The 24,361-nt window shown below is 37.1% G+C and overlaps 1 protein-coding gene across 22 annotated transcripts in view; it reads left to right on the forward strand.

Annotated features, from left to right (window-relative positions):
* MYCBP2 (MYC binding protein 2) overlaps positions 1–24,361 on the forward strand; it is a 254,681-nt gene that overhangs the window by 21,392 nt on the left and 208,928 nt on the right. For all 22 annotated transcript variants that reach the window (XM_084877082.1, XM_084877098.1, XM_084877099.1 and 19 more), the window contains exons 2-4: positions 3,707–3,782; positions 11,880–12,095; positions 20,131–20,284. In XM_084877082.1, the coding sequence (XP_084733208.1) occupies positions 3,707–3,782; positions 11,880–12,095; positions 20,131–20,284 (446 nt within the window). The remainder of the gene's footprint in view (positions 1–3,706; positions 3,783–11,879; positions 12,096–20,130; positions 20,285–24,361) is intronic.

The following is a 24,361-nucleotide window of genomic DNA, read 5'->3' on the forward strand; positions in this document are numbered from 1 at the left end:
TATGAAAAGTTTTTAAATGCAGTCATATAATGGGATCTTTTACTACTAACGAAGCATTTTTATTTTCTAATATTGAAGTGAATTTTCTCTATATAATTTTTAATTTATTACTGGCTCTTTTTTACAACCCTCTACTTCTAAACAATCCAAACCAACAAAGAACACACACAGTAAAATTAATTTCTGGGGATTTGGGAAAGATGATTTTTATTCAGGAATTAGTAGGTTCAGTTTTATTTAAATTGTTGTAACTTGTTAAATGTCGTATGCATAGAAATAAATCTATTTTGTAATTTAGTAAGCATTTAAGAAGTCTATTAAAGCCCAACTGGTGTGGCTCAAGTGGCTGAGTGTCATCCCATGCACCAAGAGGTCACAGGTTCAGTTCCTGGTCAGGGCACATACCCTAGTTGCAGGCTGGATACCCTGTAGAGGGTGTGCAGGAAGCAGCCTTCCACTCATCAATGTTTCTCTCTCTCTCTCTCTCTCTCACTCTCTCTCTCTCTCTCTCTCCCTCCCTCCCTCCCTCTCTCCCTCTCTCTCCCTCTCCCTTTCCTCTCTTTGAAATCAATTAAAATATTTTTAAAGTCTATTAAAGCAAAGCAGATAAAAATATTGATGTATACTAGTGAAAATTTAGGTTCCTGATAACTAGACTTCAGGAAGTTCATCTTAATTTGGATTATATATTCCATTCCTCTGACAATTTGAGTGAACTTTGATGCTTTTTAAATTGCATAGGAGGAGCTAATCTTTTAGCAGTTACATACTCCTGTTGCTCAAATAACTGATTTCAATCAAGTAAACTTTAATATAAAGGGAGGTTGGTTTCCTAAGCCATATATGAGAAATATTTTCATTAATGTTCATCTAATATTTCTTGTTTGTTCATCTAATGTTTGTTCATCTAATATTTCTTGAACATCACAATGTGTCAGACACTGATGTGAATGCTGGCAGTGTGGAGTTGAAGTAGACATTCTTCATGCTTTCACAGTAGTTGTATAGATTATGTAAGCAGGTATATCTGCTCATGTGTAGCATTTGATAGCTGATGGTCACCCCCTTTACTTTTGTAGCTTACTCTACTGGGGAAATCTCATTCACATACATAGTTTCCATTACCTTTTTTTGCCCCACAATCTGCATAAAATAATCCCATGGTTAACTCCTTACTGGACATTTCTGGCTAGATATTCTTTAATGTTTGTTGTATCTATGGATCTATCCTTGGTCCTCTGCTTATTTACTCTTTGTGTAAGGCTCATAGCTATAGCTCTGAACTTTCTTTTCAACCCTTCCTTTCTCCTTCATCCTGCTTTCTCTTTCTCTCAAAATAGTATTGCATTCCAGGTACTTTTCTGGGCAAAGAGCTGGAGCAGTAAACAAGAAAGGCACAGTTTCTGTACTCTTGAGGCATACAATTTGTGAGGCAGTGATGCATTTAACAGATATATTGTAGTTGTAGATTACACAATGAAACACAAGTACAAAATGAAATGAGAGTGTATATTAGGGAAAATAACCCAGTCTGGGACATTCCTGAGTATGTGACTCATACTGGGACCTCAGAGAATAAGAGTGGTTAGCAGGAAATGTGGGAGAGAATTCTAGGTAGAGGAAGAATCTCTGTGAAAGTCATTGAGAAGTTTAGCCAATTCAGACCGTTGAAAAAGATGTCTTTGTGGTTGGAGTATGAAGAACAAGTTGGAAATGATTGCAGAATGAGGCAGGAGAGACTGGTCAGATATCGGTGGAGGAGCTTTTAAGCTGTGTCATTTCCTTTAGACTTTATCCTAAGATATTAATAGAGTTGTTTGGCATGTGTATGTTGTTGTTTTTGTTTGTTTTATGGGTTTTTTTCATTTGTTTCTTTTTGTTAATAGTTTTAAGTGCGGGAATTACCTACTCATATTTGTTTTTTAAGAAGTTGACTTGGGTTTTTAATGTGAAGAATGGATTGAAGAGGGCGCAAATATCAATGTGCAGAAATGTGTTATGAAAGTTTTGCAGTGGATTAGGCAGGATGTGGTGGTAACTTAGATTATTGGCATAGAAGCAGTAGAGATGTAGATGGATTCAAGAACTCTATGTCATAAATTAACAGGATTTTGTGATTATTTTGGTTTATAGATTGAAGCTGAAGGAAGTGTCTAGGAAAATATTTACATATGCTTGTTCACATCTATCTTAACATTTTAGAATTTTAAAAATATTTTTCATTAGTAAAACAAATTCAAAAACAAATCCAGTGTTTTTTTTCTTTCTCAAACTAATTCTTCCCCTTGACTTACATACTTTTGTGAATGACATCTCTACCTCTAAGTGACTTAGCCTTACTACAGCTTCCACTAAATTGGTTAACATGTGTTATGGATTTGAACTCTGTATCATGTAGAGTTTCTTTCTTCTTCTCTTTCTCCTCTTCTTTCTTTCCCCTTTCTCCTTCCCCTTCAAATTTTGTCTTTATTATATTATAGCAGTAGCACCCTCTTGATTTTTATCCAAGTCTCTGAGCTCCCTCTCACAATCCAGGACTGTTGGCTCCCAACCGCTTGCCTGCCTGCCTTCCTGATTGCCTCTAACTGGTTCTGCCTGCCAGCCTGATTGATGCCTAACTGCTCCTCTGCCAGCCTGGTCTCCCCTAACTGCCCTCCCCTGCAGGCTTGATCGCCCCCAACTGCCTTCCCTTGCAGGCCTGGTCCTCCAAACTGCCCTCCCCTGCTGGCCATCTTGTGGTGGCCATCTTGTGTCCACATGGGGGCAGGATCTTTGATCACATGGGGGCAGCCATCTTGTGTATTGGAGTGATAGTTAATCTGCATATTACTCTTTTATTAGATAGGATTATTAGATAAAATAGAGACCTGGTGCATGGGTGGAGGCCAGCTGGTTTGCTCTGAAGGGTGTCCTGGATCAGGGTGGGAGTTCCCTTGGGGCATGGGGTGGCCTGGACGAGAGGCCTGTGGTGGTTTGTAGGCCGACCACATCCCCTGGCGACCCAAATGGAGGCCCTGGTATCTGGGGTTTATTTATCTTCTACAATTGAACCTTTGTAGCCTGGAGTGGAGCCAAGTCTTCTGCTTGCTTAATGGCGGCAGCCATTTCGGTTGGGATTTATGTATCTTCTATAATTGAAACTTTGTAGCTTGGAGTGGAGGCCTAGACTGGCCAGCTTTAGAAGCTTGGCTTCCTCCATTGCCAGGGGAAACCCTAGCCTTTTGCTCTATCAGCTCCGTGGTTGCTGCCATTTGTGTTTGGATCTATAATTGAAACTTTGTAGCATTGAGTTGGAGGCCTAGGCAGGCAAGGGCAGGCAGAAAGCTTGGCTTCCTCCATCACTGGGGAAACCGAAGCCTCCCTTCTGCTCTCTCTGGCTGCAGCAATCTTGGTTGGGTTTATTTGCATATTTGCTCCTGATTGGCTGGTGGGCATGGCTTTTGGGTGTAGCGCAGGTGCAATCAATTTGCATGTTACTCTTTTATTAGATAGGCTATATATTGCTTAGATAATCTAGTATTGCATTATTTCAATAGCTACATTATATGGTAGTATCTTTCATGTATATCTAGGGTATATTGTTTCATAGGAAGAAAGTTTATAGGATACATATTTAATTCTCTTCTTTGGAAGTACCTATTTTTAATAGCTTAATATGTTCTTATATTGAACTTTCATAATTTTTCTATGTTTTTTGCATTTTTAGGAATAAGAAAATTTTAAATAAGAAGAAGTTGAAAAGAAAACAGAAGAGCAAATCAAAAGTCAAGACAAGAAGCAAGGTAAAACTGCTGGCAGTTTATCAGAAATAAGGAATTTTTTCATATAGTAATTTGAATTAAAATGCCAAGATTAAAAAGGTGTGAGTATAATTAGCAAACCATTTCATGTTAAAGTAATTTTTTAGAAGCCTCTTAGTATTTAATTACACTGTTTAGCTTCATATTTTTATCAGTAGCCTTGAAGTTAATAAATGGATCCTGAAAATTGTTTATTCTTATTTTTGATTTGGGGGGATCATAACCATTTCTCTTTTTCTTTTCCACTTTGATTACCTGTACTATAAACTGAGTAAAATTGGCTTGTGAGTTGGGACCTGAATTTAGGTTCATTATGTGCATATGCATGTGTCATGAATTAGGGAGAATCTTGGTGCATCTATATTGCTCTGAGATTCTTTTGGCTGTGGGTGGCAGTGCAAAAGAAATGCAATATAGAATATTTTAATTAGGTGGGATCATAGCAATCAAAGATCTAATTTTCTACCTAATACAAAAATTTTTGCTATAAAATTTTTTACTTAAACATTTTCAGGGTCCAGATTCTGCTTTTTATATAAGAGTCTCTTTTCTTTTGAACAGTACTAAGAAGCCTAGCCAGGAGGAAAAGAAGAGTCATAACTATGATTTCTGAACAGCTCCACTTTTGGTTACCTGCTCTTTCCAGTTAGTGTTCTTGCTACAGTAACTGAGAGAAATTAATTTTAAAGTAGTAAACAAAGAACTTACAAAAGAATAAGGGACAAAATTTACTTGGTGGCTCTATCTTGAGACAGAGGTGGACCCAGGGATTAAGTGATTCATCATATCTATGTCTTTGTCTCTTGCTTCTGTTTTCCTCTCGGTGTGGGCTTTTTGCCCATGGCTGAGCACTAAGGTTGCTGGCAGCTTCATCTTCACTTTCTTTGAGCAAGAGACATCTCTCCTACTGGCTCTAGGAGAATGTCTTGGGAATGATTTTTTTTAATTATTATTTTTTTTTTATTAACCTGTATCATTTATGTTGGCTTTGGAGATTAGGTACTTTGGTTAGAGGTGAGGACACTGATGAGCAGGCCATGTGGAATGGTTATCCTAAGGAAATTGTTGCTGGGTGGACAAATAATATATTTTCACTCTCACCTCTTACTATTTTGGCTTTTGAAATAGAAGAGGAAAGTGGAGAATACTCTTAATATACTTATTATATATAAAAAAAGTTTAACAGATACTCATTTAGATTTCCAATCTCTACCCCTTTTCCACTTTTTGGAGCTATGTGCAGAGTTAGTCTGGGAATCTTGAAGATCTTTTTAAGTTATTTTAAGCTTTAATTTAGTGATTTCCTTAAGGTGGTAGTTTATGATATCCGGATAAGGTGGGAAAGTCAAGGGTTTTTTTTGTCCCTTTCAATTCTGTCTCTAACTTTGTGCCCTTAGTAATTCACTGTTCTTATCTAGCTTCAGGTTTTATATCTCCTATCTGCTTTTTAGGAGCTGCTTGTAATAAGGATGATATAAAAATGCATTCTTTTATTCCTCAAATATTAATGGCATGCTGACTTTGTGTAGGTATTATGCTAGATATTTGGGATAGAAAGATAAGTAAGAAACATTTCCTACTTATGATAAGTATATAAAATAGTAAAATATATTTTTTAAAACATGCATTTCTTTTCAGTAAAACAAGAAAAAAACACCCATTTATCTATACTACCATTTCTCCTTTCTTACTGTTATTGTCTCCTCTATTTCTCCTCATGCATTAGCCATGTCTTTTATTTAATATCCTTTTTATTCAGTTTAGTTACCACAGTTTTGTTTTGTTTTAGAATAACTCTTGCTTAATTAATCACGCAAACTTGATGGTTTAGAACAATGTAAATTAGCCGAAACCGGTTTGGCTCAATGGATAGAGCGTCGGCTTGGGGACTGAAGGGTCCCGGGTTCTATTCCGGTCAAGGGCATGTACCTTGGTTGCGGGCATATCCCCAGTAGGGGGTGTGCAAGAGGCAGCTGATCAATGACTCTTTCTAACTCTCTATCTCTCTCTCTTCCTCTCTGTACAAAATCAATAAAATATATTTTTAAAAAAAAAAAGAACAATGTAAATTATCTTACAGTTCTCAAAGTCTGAAGTTTAAAATGAGTCTCACTGAACTGAAGTTAATATATATGTAAGGCTGAATTCCTCTGGAGTTTCTAGGAGAGAATTCTTCTTCTTCTTCTTTTTTTTTTTTTTTTTTTTTTTTTTACCTTTTCCAGCTTTAGAGGCTGCCTGGATCCCCTGGGTTATGCCCTCTTCCATCTTCAAAGCCAGCAATCGTTGGTTGAGGCTTCTCATCCTGCATCATTCCCAACACCTTCTTCTTCTCTGATTGTCCTGACACCCTCTCTCATTTATAAGGACCCTTTGGTTAATTGGACCCGTCCAGATAATCCACAAAAATCTCTCCATCCCAAGATTTAATTTAATCATGTCTTAAGGTCCCTTTTACCATGTGAGGCAATATAGGCACAGGTTCTTGGGATTAGGGTGAATACATTTTTGCAGACCATTATTCTACCTACCACATCTTCCTTTCCTCCATTTATATTTGTTGCATCCATTTTACAAAACTCCATCTTCTACAAATCCAGCTGTTTTCTCTTTCCTTCAGGTGAATGTCATGTGCAGCTAAGAGGAGTTTAAAAAGAGTTAATTGGTACCAGTACATATTCAAATGGACCTTCTTAGCCAGACTACCTTCTTATTTTTTCTGGTCAATTAGGTCTCTAATTTTCTCCTGTTACTATTTCACACCTTTTCTAGTCTCCTCAGACTTCTGATAAATTCTGTCCTCCGGCAAATGACTTCACTTTTTTATAGGAGAAATAAAATCCATTACACAGGAAATTTCTTCAACTTCTTGCTTAAAAAATGGGTCTTAGGTCAGTATCCTTAATAGCAGAACCTGAGACTGGAATTTAAAGTGTACATTTTAGTGAGTTTTGAATGATACAGACAAGGATCAGAAAATTTCCATCATCCCTAAGGGTTTCCTCATCCTTTGCTGCATTCCATTTCTCCCTGAAGCCCTGGTTATAGACTTCCACAGATGTGCTTTTTTGTGGTTATATATTAGTTGTCATTTTCTAGAATTTCATATAAATGTGATCATACAGTGTGCACTTTTTTTATATCTGGCTTCTTTCCATCAGAATAGTAATTTTGGTGTGTACATGTTGTACATATTAACCAGTTTAGTTTATTTTTTGCTAATTAGTTATTCCATTATATGGATACAAGTGGCCCAGTGCACAAAATTCGTGCACATTAAAAGGGAATTAGAGGAAATATTTCAATATTGCTGTTTGCCTTCTCTATAATAGAAGTGTCAGAGATTAAAGAAAATTAGTAAAATGTATATGAAAATCTTCCTCCTGTCAGAGTCTGGGACACGCTGTGGGACCCCGAGTCAAGTCTGCCCACCCACATGCACCTCAAAATCACTCGAGATCCATACCTGGCTGGCCCCACCCCTGTCAAGCCCTGCCTGGTGGGGGGCACAGCCTCAGGTCCCCTGTCAAGCCTCTCCAGGCTGGGGTTGCAACCTCGGGTCCCCTGGCACTGGGGCGGGAGGTGCAGCCTGAGGTCTCCCAGCCTAGCACTGGGGAGGGGGGTGTGACCTGAGGTCCCCTGGCCCAGCATCACACAGCCTCAGGTTCCTGCTGATCACTCATTATGTCTCGTTACGGGAACCCCGCCTCTACTGTGAGCGCAGCCATCTTGTGTTACAGGAACCCTGCCTCCGCTGTGGGTACAGCCATCTTATGAGGACATGATGAAGTGAAGGTCAATTTGCATATTACCTTTTTATTATATAGGATATCCTGATTTGTTAATCCATTCACCTCTTTGATATTTACATGTTGTGTCCAGTTTCTGGCCATTGCAGATGAAGCTTTTATGAACATTTATCTAGTAGCCTTTGTGTGAATATATGTTTAGGGTTTTTGGAGAGGTGGTGTTGTAAATACCTAGGAATAGAATGATTAGGCAGTGTTTCCTTCCATGACTTGCCAGAGAGGATTCAGAAGACCCAAAAGGAATTTATTCTAATGACTTAGTACAACAAAAGGTACATACAGAGTAGGCAGCAGGGAAAAGAAATGTTTTGGAGGTGTTTAAGGAGCTATGGCATAGGCTTCCTAATTCTTCCTTGGATATGCTTCCTCTCAGGCAGTGAACTACAGGGGTATGTGTGCAATGTTTTTGCCCAGGAAAGTTTAGCTGAGTCATGATCCAAGACTTTTACGGGGTCTGGTCATATAATAATATCCTGCTGTGCAGCCAGCATGGCAAGTGAATCTCAGGTGATATCACATAGTATATCACAGATTGAAACTCAGGATCAATCTTGATATTTGTACAAAGCAATAGGACAAGCCAGAATCATCAATAGCTAACAGAGAAAACTCTAAAGATCACATTCTTAAGGATTGACCAAGGAATAAGAAATCATACCTGCCATGTTAACTCTTTCCTCACAGGAGTGTAATTACTGGAATTTACTGTAAGCACATGTTTAATTTTATAAGAAACTGCCACACTTTTTCCAGGGTAGCATTATCATTTTACATTCCTTTAAGCAATGTATGAGAGATACAGTTTCTCCAAATTCTCACCAGCATTTGTTTTCCTATATTTTATTCTAGCCAGTGTGATCGGTATGTTATATATATAATTTTAATTTATATTTCCTAATGGCTCATGATATTGAACCTTTTTCCATGTGCTTATTTTATTTGCCTTCTGTATATCTTCTTTAGTGACATGTCTATTAATGTGTTTGCCCATTTTTTTTTATTTTTATTATTATTTTTTTTTAATCTATTATCTCCCCCAGATCTTCCTCCCCTCCCCGCTGTAATTTGACAGTCTACTTGTTGATATACTGTCTCTATATCTATCTTATGGTTCATCAGTTTATAATGTTCTTTATTATCCACAAATGAGTGAGGTCATGTGGTGTTTCTCTTTCATTGATTGGCTTATTTCACTCAGCATGATGTTCTCCAATTCCATGCAGGTTGCTGCAAATGATGAGAATTCCTTCTTTTTTATGGCAGCATAGTATTCCATTGTGTAGATGTACCATAGTTTTTGGATCCAATCATCTGCTGACGGACACTTAGGCTGTTTTCAAATTCTGGCTATTGTAGATTGTGCTGCTATGAACATAGGGGTGCATATATCCTTTCTGATTGATGTTTCTAGTTTCTTGGGATATATTCCTAGAAGTGGGATTACTGGGTCAAATGGGAGTTCCATTTTCAGTTTTTTGAGGAAACTCCACACTGTTCTCCACAGTGGTTGCACCAGTCTGCATTCCCACCAGCAGTGCACGAGGGTTCCTTTTTCTCCGCAGGTGTGAGATGATACCGCATTGTTGTTTTGATTTGCATCTCTCGGATAATTAGTGACTTTGAGCATGTTTTCATGTGCCTTTTGGCCTTCCTTCTGTCTTCTTTTGAAAATATTCTATTTAGGTCCATTGCCCATTTTTTAATTGGATCATTCATCTTCCTTTTATTTAGTTGTATAAGCTGTTTGTAGATGTTGGAGATTAAACCTTTATCAGTGGTAACATTTGCAAATATGTTCTCCCACACAGTGGGCTTTCTTGTTGTTTTGTTGATGGTTTCTTTTGCTGTAAAAAAGCTTTTTATTTTGATGTAGTCCCATTTGTTTATTTTCTCTTTAGCTTCCATTGCCCTAGGGGTAGTATCAGTGAAGAAGTTCTTTTGGCATACGTCTGAGATTTTGTTGCCTGTGGATGCTTCTAGTATTTTTATGGTTTCCTGTCTGATGTTTAAGTCCTGTATCCATTTTGAGTTTATTTTTGTGTATGGTGTAAGTTGGTGATCTAGTTTCATTCTTTTGCATGTATCTGTCTAATTTTCCCAACACCATTTATTGAAGAGACTGTCTTGACTCCATTGTATATTTGTGCCTCCTTTGTCAAATATTAATTAAGCATAGTGATTTGGGTTGATATCTGGGTTCTCGATTCGATTCCATTGATCTATATGTCTGTTCTTGTGCCAGTACCAGGCTGTTTTGAGAACAGTGGCTTTGTAATATAGTTTGATGTCTGGTATTGAGATCCCTCCTACTTTACTCTTATTTCTCAGGATTGCTGTGGCTATTCGGGGTCTTTTATTGTTCCAAATGAACTTTTGGAGAGTTCTTTCTAGGTCAGTGAAATATGCCGTTGGTATTTTAATGGGGAGTGCATTGAACCTATAGATTGCTTTAGGAAGTGCCCATTTTTTTTTTTAAAACTGGATTACCTGTTAGTTTTTTACTAGTGAGTTTTGAGAATTCTTTGTATATTCTAGATACTAGTCCTTTGTCAAGTAAGTGGTTTGCCAATATTTTCTCCCAGTCTGTAACTTTATTTTTAATCTTCACCCAAGGATATGCTTATTGATTTTTGGAGGGGGGAGAAGAGAGAGAGATAGAAAGAGAGAGAGAAGAGAGAGAGAGAGAGAGAGAGAGAGAGAGAGAGAGAGAGAGAGAGAGAGAGAGATAGGGAGAGAGAGAGAGAGAGAGAGAGAGAGAGAGAGAGAGAGAGAGAGAGAGGAGAACATCGATGTGAGAGAGACCATCAATAGGTTGGGATCAAACTTGAAACCTAGGAATGTGCCCTGACCTTTTAGTATGTGGGATGATGTTCAACCAACTGATTCAACCGATTCATTCTGGCCAGGGCTCCCAGTCTGTAACTGTAATGTAATTTTTAAATTACATTTTCAATTATTCACTCCTAGTGTACAGATATATTACTCAGTTTTATATAGAGAGCTGGTATCCTGTGACTTTGCTAAGTCCACACCTTATTTCTAATGGCTTTTTTTATTTGCAGACTTCTTAAGATTCTTTAAGCAACTTCTGCAAATAAAGGCATTCGTTTTCTAGAAGATTCTAAATATATCTTTTATTTCTTTTTCTTGGTTTAGTGCACTGTCATATCTGTACAATTTTGAATCAAATTGCTTAGAATAGATATCTTTGCCTTGTTTGCAGTTGCACTCATTATTTTTTTACTATGTTAGTTATGGTATTGCGTATGGGAATTACACTGCTTTTTCAGTGTTGAGCCTACCTTGATTTTGGGTTATCATGATTGTTATCTTTTTATATATTGTTACATTTGGGTTGCTAACATTTGCTTTTTTAAATATATGTAGAGGACATATTAACATATTATGTCTTAGTTAACTTTAGTACATTTTTTATTTAATAAGGAGTTTTTCATTTTTCACCAATTATTTATGGAAGAAGTATAGAATTTTTTGAGATCAAGTGTTTTTGGTACTTGAGTTTCATATTTATCTTGCATACTTCCTGTAAATTATTGGAATTTGCATTTGTAGAATATCTTAAACCAATTCTCTTTATATTTATAATGTAAATGTTGATATAAAAGAGTGGCTGTGGTCTGATGAATAAAATCATGGGACAAGACAGAAATTATTTAATTTTAACATTTAAGTTACTAAGCATGTGATTTTTAGCATTTATCAAGGCTGATAGCTAAGAAAGAGCTTTAGGAAAGCATATATTCATAACATACAGTTTTCTTAGCATTACCACTATTTGAATGAGAATGAAATTTGAAGAATTAATTAAAATTAATGGTTTTTCGTTTTAGCCCTAATATCTGTTTAAATCCCTATATCTACTTTTAAGAGAAATAAAATGTAATACAACATTTGTGGTAAGTCATTGACTCTACAATACATTTAGTGTCCCTTAGAAAAGCCCCCAATTAACCCTTTGCACTCCGCTGTCCCCTCTTAGGGGACATCGGAATTCTAGCATATCACTCGGATGTCCCCTCTCAGGGGACATTGCAGTTTATTAGTGATTACGGGGAATTGAGTTATTGCTGTATTACTCAGAAAGTAACGAAGTATGATAGAAAGGGCATTATAAGTAGATTTAGATTATTTTTGCTCTGTCAATTATGTGACTTCTGTAGGTTATCTAGAATGTCTAATTGTAATATTTTTATTTAAAATTAGAATTGATGGAAAGGAATATGAAATTGAAGTATTATATCTTGTATTTCAGTCTGAAAACTTGGAGAATACAGTAATCATACCAGATATCAAACTACATAGCAATCCTTCTGCGTTTAATATTTATTGCAATGTACGCCATTGCGTTCTGGAATGGCAGAAAAAGGAAACATCTTTGGCAGCTGCATCTAAGAACTCTGTTCAGAGTGGAGAATCAGATAGTGATGAAGAGGAGGAATCCAAAGAGCCCCCTATCAAGCTTCCAAAGGTAAGTCACTAAGTTCCAATTAGAAGCATAACCTATGGGTGTCTTGGCTATCACACATATATTTGCATTGCTAAAATACCTTGCATTTTATAAGATTGTGCACTAAAAATGACATGGCTTAAGAGTACAAATAGCTTTGGAGCAGACCAGGAAAGCTCTATGCAACTTTATAACTGGAGTGCTAACAAAGTTAATAATTGGTAACACAAGGGAGTACTTGGAAAGTCCAGGAAGGGGAGATCAGTGAGTTGGAGTCTATACAGTGGAAATGGTGCTTTGAAGGCATGGAGTTATTGCTGACTCAAGTGGGGATCTGAGCCTGTGGGCTGCCATTATGGTGGGCCCATAAGGAAGTGCCAACTACCACAAAGCCAAGAAAAGCCATGGGAAACTGGGGTTGCTGCCTGCTGGGGAAGGACTTCTTGTACAGGTACACATTTTTATTTTTCTTGAAATAGAACAGGAAGGGCTCCTGTCTGTGCAGCAGCTATGCTGAAAGCTTTTACCTTTTTTGCCTAAGGTTATTGTTGTACTCTTACTATTCTGGCTCCCTTGCCTAGGAAAAATTACATATGAACCAATAAAACTTCCACATTGTTCTGTGATCACTCCCTTATTTACCAAAGGCATATAAGCTAATTGATGTAATAGAAATAGGTACTATAGTAGAACAAACTATTCTTAAATACTCTGTTCTATTGAAATATTGGTATATTTGAAGACTATAATGTTATATATTCTTTTTCTTTTCTGTATAATAGGTGTAATTAGTAATTCTAACAAGAATGGGCAAAAAAGTAGACATTTAAAAATATACCTTTGTCATAAATGATGTATGCGTCTGCTTTTTTCTAAATAGACATTTTAAAATTATTTTTTCATAAATTATTCATGTATATTGCCCTTTTATTAAACTAATACCTTAAAACTATGCCTTGAAAATGTCTTTATGTGTATATATATATGGCATATAAGATGATTCAGCGTCAAAAGGGATCTTTCAAAGAAAATCAGATAATCCAAATAATTAATAGTTTTTCATCAACTACTGATCCATCAGGAAAAAGGGTATACAGATTAAGAAATGGGACTAGAGTAAAACTGCGTGGGTCCAAACACTCACCGTTAAACATACTAGCTGTGTGAATCTGGGAAAGTTATTCAACCTCTGTGTGCCTTAGTGTTTTTTTAAAATATATTTTATTGACTTTTTACAGAGAGGAAGAGAGAGGGATAGAGAGTTAGAAACATCAATGAGAGAGAATCATCAATCAGCTGCATCTCGCACACCCCCCACTGGGGATGTGTCCTGCAACCAAGGTACATGCCCTTGACCGGAATTGAACCTGGGACCCTACATTCTGCAGGCCAACGCTCTATCCACTGAGCCAGACCAGTTTCGGCGACGTGTGCCTTAGTTTTGACATGTATGAAATAGGGATAATACCTAGAGTTGTGGTGAAGATTCTGTGAATTAGTAAATGTCAAATGCATGCCTGCTCAATAAATGATACCTGTAGTTATAAATATCAGGTTAGGTACAAACAAGAAAATGTGTAGGTGCAAATAAATTTTATTACTTTTCAAGGAACTCTTCATTTTATTAGGAAATACTTTATATCCAAGGAAATGGAGCTTCTTGTATGCTTACCACTGCCACTACACTAATTCTAGCCCCACTAATACTTTTTAAACTACTGCAGTACTGCCTAACTGCTCTAATCTCTCCACTCTCTCATGGATCATCTTACTAATAACCAAGCATCTTGACTAAAAAATACAAGTTTGATCAAACTCTTTTGTTCAAAATCTTCAATAATTCCAATTCACAAGACAAAATCTGAAAGTGATTACATGACATCTAAGGCTTTTCTTGGATCAAAGTCCTGCTCTCTGCCTTTTGCCCTATTCAGCCACTCCACTCTAGCCAAAATAGACCACTGTTACTTTCCTAATGATGTTGTTTCTTCTGCCTCAAAATACATCTTCTGTCAGTGTTGCATCCTTACTCCCCTATGTGTTCCATTATACCTACAATGCCCCCATCAATCCTTAATACACTAGACATGCCTCCTATCCTTACTACACATAACTTTCTTAAGGGTAGGGGCAGTGTCTCATCATGTTGAATATAATATAATATAATATAATATAATATAATATAATAGCTATTAACTTAAAAACTTTTACTGAATTAAGAAGTAAATAAATTACTCTGTTAGTCTACCTCTTTTAATAAATTATTTGGCATATCTATCCTCAAATATGACTAGATGGGAAGTGTGACTCCTAAATTTTATTATTAAAAATTGCGTAGCTACTGAGGCTGGTGTGGTTTAGTGATTGAGTGTGGACCCATGAACTAGGAGATCATAGTTAGATTCCCGGTCAGGGTACATGCCCGGGTTGCATTCTCCATTCCCAGTAGGGGACATACAGAAGGCAGCCAATCAGTGATTCTCTCTCATCATGGATGCTTCTATCCCGCTCTCCCTCTTCCTTTCTCTCTCTGAAATCAATAAAAATTAAAAAATTATGTAGCTATAATATTTGGAACTCTTTAGAGGATCTGGAAATTAGATAACTAAAGACAATTTAAGCTGTGTAAAAATGTGTTTTGAGTAAAAAAGCAATATAGAAAATTTAGGTGGGGATAAAAAAAGTCCTTTTTAAAATGTTAATGATTAATGACCCACAAAAATCATAAAGCAAAAAAATCCCTGACAAGCAAGGTCTATATGACAGTCAAATTCACTTTAACTTCTAAAAGTCAAAAAGAGAGGAAACTGTTTCAAAAGGATACTTTTTTTTAACAATGACAAAAAACTGTCTTCATTATGTGAGAGAACAATGAAGAGAGAAAGAAACCTTAGGTGAGGAGAAGGAAAGCAACAGTCATACATTCAGGAGGAGTAAGAGAAAATGAAAGAACTAACATAAAAGACTAGCATCTGGAACAAAGGCACAGACCTGTCAAAAGAAAAGAAAACTGCCAACTTTTCTTGCCTACCCTAAAATTCCAATCACTCCAAACCTTAGAGACTTCATCATCTCTTCTTCTGTGTCAATCCTTTATGTCATATAAATGGCCGCCAAAAAACCACCTGCTTCACTCCTCACCCATACCCTAATCCATAGCATTCTGACTGCCTCTCTCTCCCCTATAGATTTTTATTTTTTTGTTATTTGTAAATGTTGTCTGTACCAGATATTTCATATAAAAAATTTTTAAAAAAATATATTTTATTGATTTTTTACAGAGAGAAAGGGAGAGAGATAGAGAGCTAGAAACGTCGATGAGAGAGAAACATCGACCAGTTGCCTCCTGCACACCCCCTACCGGGGATGTACCCGCAACCAAGGTACATGCCCTTGACCGGAATCGAACCTGGGACCTTTCAGCCCGCAGACCAATGCTCTACCACTGAGCCAAACCGGTTCCGGCAGGCAAACTCATATAAAAAATTTTAAAGAGTGTACTTCACTCGATAGTGGTATATAAACCTCTTGAACTTTTAAGAATGTATTTTGGAAGTACTAGAACTGATATCAGGATTGTAATAGAATACAAGTTCTCATGGCAAAGAGGTAATTATTAAATCTAAATGTAATGTAATTAAATTCTCATGTTCACACTTAGTGAAATAATAAAATAACCTTTGGAAATATATGAGGAGAGGAAAATAGAACTTCGAAAGACTCATGCAGTCATTTTTCTTAGGCCAAATATCTTTTTATCTCACTTTTCCCAGAAGTCATATTGGATTGATTGTATCAGGGAGTTATTTGGATTTTATTCAGGTATAATAGAGAGTCATCATAATTTAATTATTTGAAAGCGACAGTAAAGGTAAAATTCAGAAAATTTATAAAAGACTTTCTGAAGAGAAGTGGAGGACCATGTTCATTGGTGATTATGGTTTATTATTGAGATTATTAAAGCTTACTGTGTTATCTGATTAATATAATGAACTATTTAAAAGTTACATTTATTGATTTATTTTGCTAAATTGTGGCCCAGTACATGAAATTCATGCAAGGTGGGGGGGTTCCCTCAGCCCAGCCTGCACCCTTTCCAATCAGGAACCTCTGCAGGGGTCTTCAAACTACGGCCCGCGGGCCACATGCGGCCCGCAGAGGAGTCTGATCCGGCCCGCCAGGTTTTTTGGGCAGTGAGCGCAGCCGAGGTGTTACAGTAGGAATTAGTAGTTCATATAGTCCGGCCCTCCAGCTCTCTGAGGGACCGTGATCTGGCCCCCACTTTAAAAAGTTTGAGGACCCCTGCCTAGGGGGATAACTGACTGCCAGTTTAGGCCCGATCCCTCTCGCAATCTGGGACTACTGGCTCCTAACCGCTCACCTGCCTACCTGCCTGATTGGCCCTAACTGCCTCTGCCTGATTGTCCCTAACCTCTCTTTCTGCCTACCTGATCGCCCCTAACCTCTCTGCCTGCCTGCCTGATTGCCCCCTACTGTCCCTGCCTGCTTGCCTGATTGCTCCCAACTGTCTTCCTCTTCCAGCCTGATCACCCCCAACTGCCTTCCCCTTCCAGCTTGATTCCCTGACTGACCTCCCCTGGTGGTCTGATCCCCCTAACTGCTCTCCCCAGCTGTCCTGATTGCTCCTAACTGCCTCTGCCTTTGTTTGGAAGGACATCCAGAGGTCTCCCGGTGTAATTAGCTTATTACTCTTTTATAGATATACACTGAGTGGCCAGATGATTATGCATTCAGAGATCATAATAATCTGGTCACTCAGTGTATATGTCTGCACCAATGAAATCATACTGTATTCGATGTATTACATAGTTTTCTCCTTTATATACTCTTTCTCCCTAACATTGAGGGAGCAGGAAGTAAAGTGTGCTGTTATCAGTGACTGTAAATAGGCTTCAAAGTGTAAAGTGAATTTCAAAGTTCATACATATAAAATACTCTCAGCCAAACTTAAGGGGGAAAAACATATTTCACCATATGTTTTATTCCCTTGCTCAATAATTTGAAAGTAAATGTGATTGATAAAATTGAGATTGAGTTTTATTCTGTTGCATGTTGGCTATAACTATTCTGGAAATGAATTAATTTTCCTCCTTATTAAAAAAATCTACATTGAAGTAGGATATAGATGATTAGTGAGAATCCACAATGGTTAACTTAGACAGATGGATAATTCTCTGTCAAGGTCATTATGACTAACATTTTATGGGTATGTCTCACCAAAACCAGCTGGTGCTCTGTTCCTAGGAGTCTTTCTGAGTTGCCTGTTGTCAGACATTTGTTATTACACCTTAAACTTACCAGATAACTCAGGATCTTGTTCAGTAAGTAGCTTTATTGTTTTTGGCAAGATTCAATACTTTATTGCTAAAGAAATGTTAGTTACATAAACAAACCCTAGCCAAAAATGTCATCTGTGTAGAATTTCTTTGAATAATGAAAAGTCAGGATTGGTAGATGTAGAGCTAGCAATCTTAAAAACTGATAGGATGTAGTAGTCTCCCATCTGCCTGAGATCAGAGCCCCATGTTCTCTATTTATTATGAGATGTTTGACTTTAGATTTGTTTCCTGCAAGTATATAAGCAGATGGAAAATTTGGACAACATGTTTTTATTTTCTAGTCTATTCCAGGAAAAGAAATTATATCAAATGAAAAATTTTCATTACTTAGTATATTTTAATCAATTAAAACTCTACACAAGCATTTTTGTAATCTTAGCTACAATCAAGTCTGCTAGTATTTTAGATAACTTCCCAAAAGATTGCCATAATAGTTATTTTGACTTCTCAGTAATATTTGTATTTTTCAGAAATACTGCAAATGATAATCAGAATTGCAACCTACTTGCCTGCAATATTTGACCTTTGTCTGGAAAATATATTTCTGAGTTGCAGTAGTTTTTAGCACATAACTGAGAGAGTAATTAAATATTTATTGTGTGCCTATCATGTGCCAGGCACTGGGTTAGTAATGGGAGATATGAAGCTTGTGAAGGCATGCTCCTTGTCCATAAGGAGACCACAGTCTAACTGTGAAAATAAAAACAGTCAGTTATACTATCCTATGTAATAAAAAGGTAATTTGCAAGTTGACTGTCACACCCTCTCACAAGATGGCTGCCCCTATGTAGTCAGAGGTTGGCCACCACAAGATGGCTGGCAGGGTAGGGTAGTTGTGGGCAATCAGGCCAGCAGGGAAGAGCAGTTGGGAGAACCCAGGCCTGAAGGGGGAGGACAGTTGGGGGGGACTGGCTGGCAGAGGAGGGCAGTTGGGGGTGACCAGGCTTGGAGGGGAAAGTTAGCCATCAATTAGGTTGGCAGGAGAGTGGTTAGGGAGTGACCAGGCTGGCAGGCAGAAGTGGTTAGGGGCAATCAGAAAGGCAGGCAGGCGAGCAGTTGGGAGCCAACAGTCCTGGATTGTGAGAGGGATGTCCAACTGCTGGTTTAGACCTGATCCCTAACCGCAGGGATTGGGCCTATACTGGCAGTTGGACATCCCCTGAGGGGTCCTAGATTATAGAGGGTGCAGGCTGGGCTGAGAGACACCCCCCCTCCAGTGCACGAATTTCATGCACTGGGCCTCTAGTAACATAATAAATGCTATAATGGAAGGCTGGACTGGATAAGAATCTACATTAATAAAAGAGAAAAATGCTAATTGACTATACCTTCGCTGTGCCCACAGCCAATCAGTGAGTAGGCAAATTAAGCCAACAAAGATGGAGGTTAATTTGCATACACTGAAGGAGGGAGGAGTGAAGACCGAAGACAGCATAGAAAGAAGAGGGAGGGAAAGCGGAAAGCAAGACAGCTGCTCGAGGGAAAGCCTGGGCAAGACTTTGCTCAAGGGGGCAAAGTGCAGGGTGGCAATGGAAGGGAAAGCACAAGCACAGGGCAGCAGTGGTGGGAGGGAAAGCACGGGGCCGGGGGGAGTGTGGGAGAGCTGGCAGGGAAGCCCGCCAGAAGCCCTATTCTTGCAGGAATTTTCCTGCAACAGGCCTGTAGCTATATATAAGGCTCATTTACATTGTTACATTATGAACTTTTAGAGGCCACGGTCCAGTATAATTCATCTTTATATCTCCTGTAGCAAGTTATACAAAATAGGTGCTTAAGAAATATTTATATAATGTGTATGAATTAATGCACACATCTCAATAGAGAGAATACTCTTTCATTGTTATGTCTAATGGTATTAATGCTTTGATAAATTTATACTAATTATTCTTTAACTTTTTATGTTACTTATTCAAATAATTTAACACCTGAAAATATCATATATCTGGCATTTACTGAGAAGTGGAGTTTCTTTATCTATTGTTATATCAGTCTTCTGAAGTTATCTCCTTATACCAGTTCATCACATTTCTCTCTAATTCTTTAGTTACTGACTTATTTATTTTTGGCTATATCCTGATAAGGTATGATAAGATAAAGTACAAGTAGTAGTGATATTTTAGCGAGGCAGTTTTAATTTCTTTTCATGATAAAACCTAAAAGAAGAAGGGGCACTGTCTATAAATAATATTATGACAATTGTGCCATTATAGGAAAGACTAAGGTGAAAAGCTCCTACTTTCATCTTTTCACCTTGTATGCTTTGTTGACTTTTTTTTTGGGGGGGGGGGGGGAGGGGCGCTGTAAGTAGCAATTAACATGACTTTAAAAAAAGGAATGCTGATTTGCTTGAGTACAGCTAAATGAACTCTGTAAATAATAGTTTATTTTTATGAGTGAATTCATTCTATAGTACTTAATTTACTGTTATAAACAATTTTCATGATAATTTATTATGGCTTCATTCTAAAATTGCTTTTTAAACAGTGTCACTATTTTTTAACCAGCCATGTAACTGACTGGCTTTTTAAACCTAAATCTTAAAACTAAACATAGTGGGTTTTCCTTTTTTAAAAAAAAGGTGTTTCTTTTTATTTTTGCTTTTTAAATATTGCAGCACTAATAATTTGCTTTGGAAGTAAGCTGTTTCTATTAAACTGCCTGGTTAAAATGTATAATTTTTTTTTCATCTTAAATAGATAATTGAGGTTGGACTTTGTGAAGTTTTTGAACTGATCAAGGAGACACGATTTTCTCATCCATCCTTGTGCCTCAGGAGTCTCCAAGCCCTGCTGAACGTGCTTCAGGGTCAGCAGCCAGAAGGCCTCCAGTCAGAGCCACCAGAGGTCCTAGGTAAGGGGCATTGAAGTCTTTAATGCAAAGCATTTCTTATGAAGCACATATAGCAACCTGTGATGCAGTCTTTGTTTATTTATGGTATTGAAATAGCAAGGATATAAATTTTAAAGTGTTTTGCTATATTCTATCATAGTTAATGGTTCAAGAGTTACAATTCATGTACAGACAGACATATTTTCATTATTCTGATGATAAATAGCAAAACATAAATCCTTGGTACACAGAAGTAATCCTCAAGCTTTATAGTCACTATTAACTTAAATTATTCTTATTAGACTTTTGGCCAAAATATCTAATATTAACTTTTTCTAGCTTTACATGTTGCTCTGGACACTTAAAAAGGAAAAAGAAGACAAATACTACCAACCCAAACAATACAATATGTTTTTAAACAAAAGGCTTTTTTTAAAATTCCTAATAGATAAAAGTATAGTTTTGTTATAAAGCTTCTAAATTAGTAGCAACTTCTATTAAACAAAAATCTTTGCTTGCTTTTAAAATGTATTAGAATTCTATAAATACTTGCTTACATGCCAATGACTTAGGAGTTCTCAAGAAATAGAAATAGAGATGGAGACCTAATTGTGAAATTGGTAATTGCTTTTCTCTGATGCTAACCACGCCTTTGAAGAGTTTGCTTTTTTTTTTTTTTAAATCTCAAGCATGAGCATGTGTCAGTCACATGGGCCCTACATGTGGAATTTCTGGTTTTCTAGATTTGGGGTGGGGCCCAAGAATTTGCCTTTGGAATAGTTTTTGGCTGATGCCAATACTCCCAGACTGGGGATCACACTGCTGATTTGGACTAGAGTTTGATCATTCTTCTCTACTTGACTATGTGGATTTTACTAGATCTACATGTGAGAAGTAATGTCATGAACCTAATTACATGTCAGATTATTCCTTTTTGGTCATATATGGTGATTAGTTTTTGTATTTGATGTTTGTTGTTTTGTTTTAGCGGGGGAAGGGAGTGCTGGCCATGGCAAAGCAAGCTGAGGATTTTTAAAAACAATAGCCACCCCCAATACCCCTAACTTCCCACCCCATGTTATTAAGTGCTGCTACCAAATAAAAGCTGTAATCCTTGTTGGTTATTATCATGCTAACACAAGTATTTCTGTTATAATGCACTACTTGGCTTCATGGCATTTTACTGAAGAATTTATTGATTAACTGATTAATTTTACTTAAAAATATTTTACTAGTTATTCTTAGCTATTGTTTGTCAATTATCAGATTATAGTATTAAAAACTAGAGTGTTGCCGAAACCGGTTTGGCTCAGCGGTAGAGTGTCGGTCTGCGGACTGAAAGGTCCCTGGTTCAATTCCGGTCAAGGGCATGTACCTTGGTTGCGGGCACATCCCCGGTAGGGGGTGTGCAAGAGGCAGCTGATCAATGTTTCTCTCTCATCGACGTTTCTAGCTCTATCTCTCTCCCTTCCTCTCTGTAAAAAATCAATAATATATATATATAAAAAAAACTAGAGTGTTGGTGCATGAAATTTGTGCACTTGGTGGAGGGTGTCCTTCAGACTTCACCCTCTCCAATCTGGGACCCCTCAGGGGATATCTGACTGCCGGTTTAGACCCCATCCCAGTCAGACATCTCTCTCTCAATCTGGGACTACTGGCTCCCAACCACTCGCCTGCCTGCCAGCCTGATTGCCCCTAACCACTCCCCTGCCAGCCTGATCGATGCCTAACTGCCCTCCCCTGCTGGTCTAATTGCCCCCAACTGCCCTCCCCTGCAGGCCTGGTCCTCTCTCCTAACTGCCCTCCCCTGCCGGACTGGTCCCCCTCAACTGCCTTTCCCTGCAGGCATGGTCACCCCCATCTGCCCTCCCTGCCAGCCTGATTGCCCCTAACTGCTCTCCTTGAGGGTAGCCCACAACTACCCTCCCTTACCAGCCATGTTGTGATGGTTATCTTTGACCACATGGGGCAGCCATCTTGTGCAATGGCGCGAGGGTCAATTTGTATATTATCTCTTTATTATATAGGATATCCACTAACACCTGTATATTCTATTTCTTACTTTGAACAGCATGCTAGTCATTTTTTTCCTAGAACTTTTACTTATTTTGCTATCTTTTATCAGTTGTTTATATACTTTTTTTCTGTATCCATCTATACCTAAATACTCTCTTTTATTCTTTTAAAAGTAGATCTTGTTCATAATACTGGGTTTTGAAATTATGTGTGCTTTAGTTTAATCATCTTCAAAATTTCCACCTGATTAATTTGTTTGCCTTTATTTTCTTGTTAACAGCTTCAAATGTTGCTCTACTGTCTTTGTTCTCTTATATCATTCTTTTTAATACTTCAATACTTATTTATTCTTCCACATATATTTTAGGATTCATTTAAAAGAAAAAAAAACATTTTTGGTATTGAATTAAATTCATAACTTAATTTTAGGATTGAAATTTGATGATACAATACCTATTGAGGAAATATTTTGTATTTGTTTAACTATACAATGGATTACATTATCTCCTGTATTTTTAAAAAAAATCACATTGTTGATTTAATTTGCTAGTTTCTTCTATCCTTTAAGTGCTTTCTGATTACTACTTTGATTTATTTTTATTTTGAAGGATTTATGATCACTTCATATATTTTATTTTGTTTCATTAGATCAAAGGTGTAAGTAATTTGTTTTTTAAAAACTAAATTTACATTGGAATCTGTCTGCTTTTCTCTTTTGCTCTAACATAACCACCTTAGTTATACTTTTTTCCTATTTTGGTATATTTTATGAAATGTATGTATATGTTTCACTCTTACTATTGGAATAGTTTGATGGTTATTATACACCAAGTTTCTTTTTTATAAATGGATTTTGGTTTACAATTGTATAGTTAAACAAATATCCATTGTATAGTTAAACAAATACAAAAAAATTGTATAGTTAAATAAAAAAAAAATTCCTATAATGAGGAAGTGAATGGTAGGAGCTAAAATTTATGAACACTTTTTACTAGGTAATTAAGAGATGAAAATAGCATGGGTTGGGGCGATAGTAATGAGATAGAAAAAGTGGAGGAATTAACTAGGAAGCAAAAATTCCTGTTTAATTTAAGGTTATAATATATGTTCTCAAGTAGTTTCTTAAATGCAATAGCACCTCCTATGTTCTGTGCTAAGAGCTATCACTCAAGGGTAATCAATCCAGACATTGTTGTTGCTGTTATGGGACTTTGCTTCAGACATTTGTTCACATACATGATTTCAAATGTGGAATAGCATAGGAGAAAGTAGAGGGAATTCTGAGAGTCTATAACAGGCTTCCCTCAAGATGTAGCATTTGAGATTTAAAGGATGAATAGGAAGCAATTAACTAAGTTTCTAGGCAGAAAGGACAGCATATGGGAAGTCTCTGAGATGGGAAGGAAAATGACTAAAAGAGAGACAAGATTTGCCAAAGGTGAGGAAAGTCAGGGACTAGATCATGTGGAGTTTTATAGGCCATGCTGAAGGAGTCTGGTTAGTGCTCTGGGGAGGAATGGAAAATTACCCTCTATTTCCTTATGCTTTAAAAACATTATCATCACTTACATTGTTTCCTTTCACTTGAATTTAACATTTTGATGACAGAGGACATTCTTTGTCTTGTTTGCCAATGTACTATGCTAACTTTGAATAGATCCTGATGTATGGGAAGAACTCAGCAAATATTTGCTGAATAATTAAAAGATTAATGGGCTGAAGGATAATAATAGAAGGAAGGAAGGACAAAGGATGGAAAGAAGGATAGTTGGAGGGAAAGGTGAAGAGAAGGCAAAGGGGAAGGTTAGATGGGAAAAGGAAATACAAGTGAAGGGATAGAAACTAATTAACCAAGAAAAATGGGTACTAAGTGGAAAACCAGATTTTTAGTTTGAAAATTCTCTTTGGCTATAAAGAGGAAGTGAATGGTAGGAACTAAAATTTATGAACACTTTTTAGTAAGTAATTAAGAGATGAAAACAACATGGGTTGGGACGATAGTAATGAGATAGAAAAAGTGGAGCAATTAACTAAGAAGCAAAATTGATAGGACTTAATTAGGGATTAGGTATGGATTGA

Source organism: Pipistrellus hanaki, assembly GCF_964339955.1.
Source record: "Pipistrellus hanaki genome assembly, chromosome: 3".
Taxonomy (NCBI): Eukaryota; Metazoa; Chordata; class Mammalia; order Chiroptera; family Vespertilionidae; genus Pipistrellus; species Pipistrellus hanaki.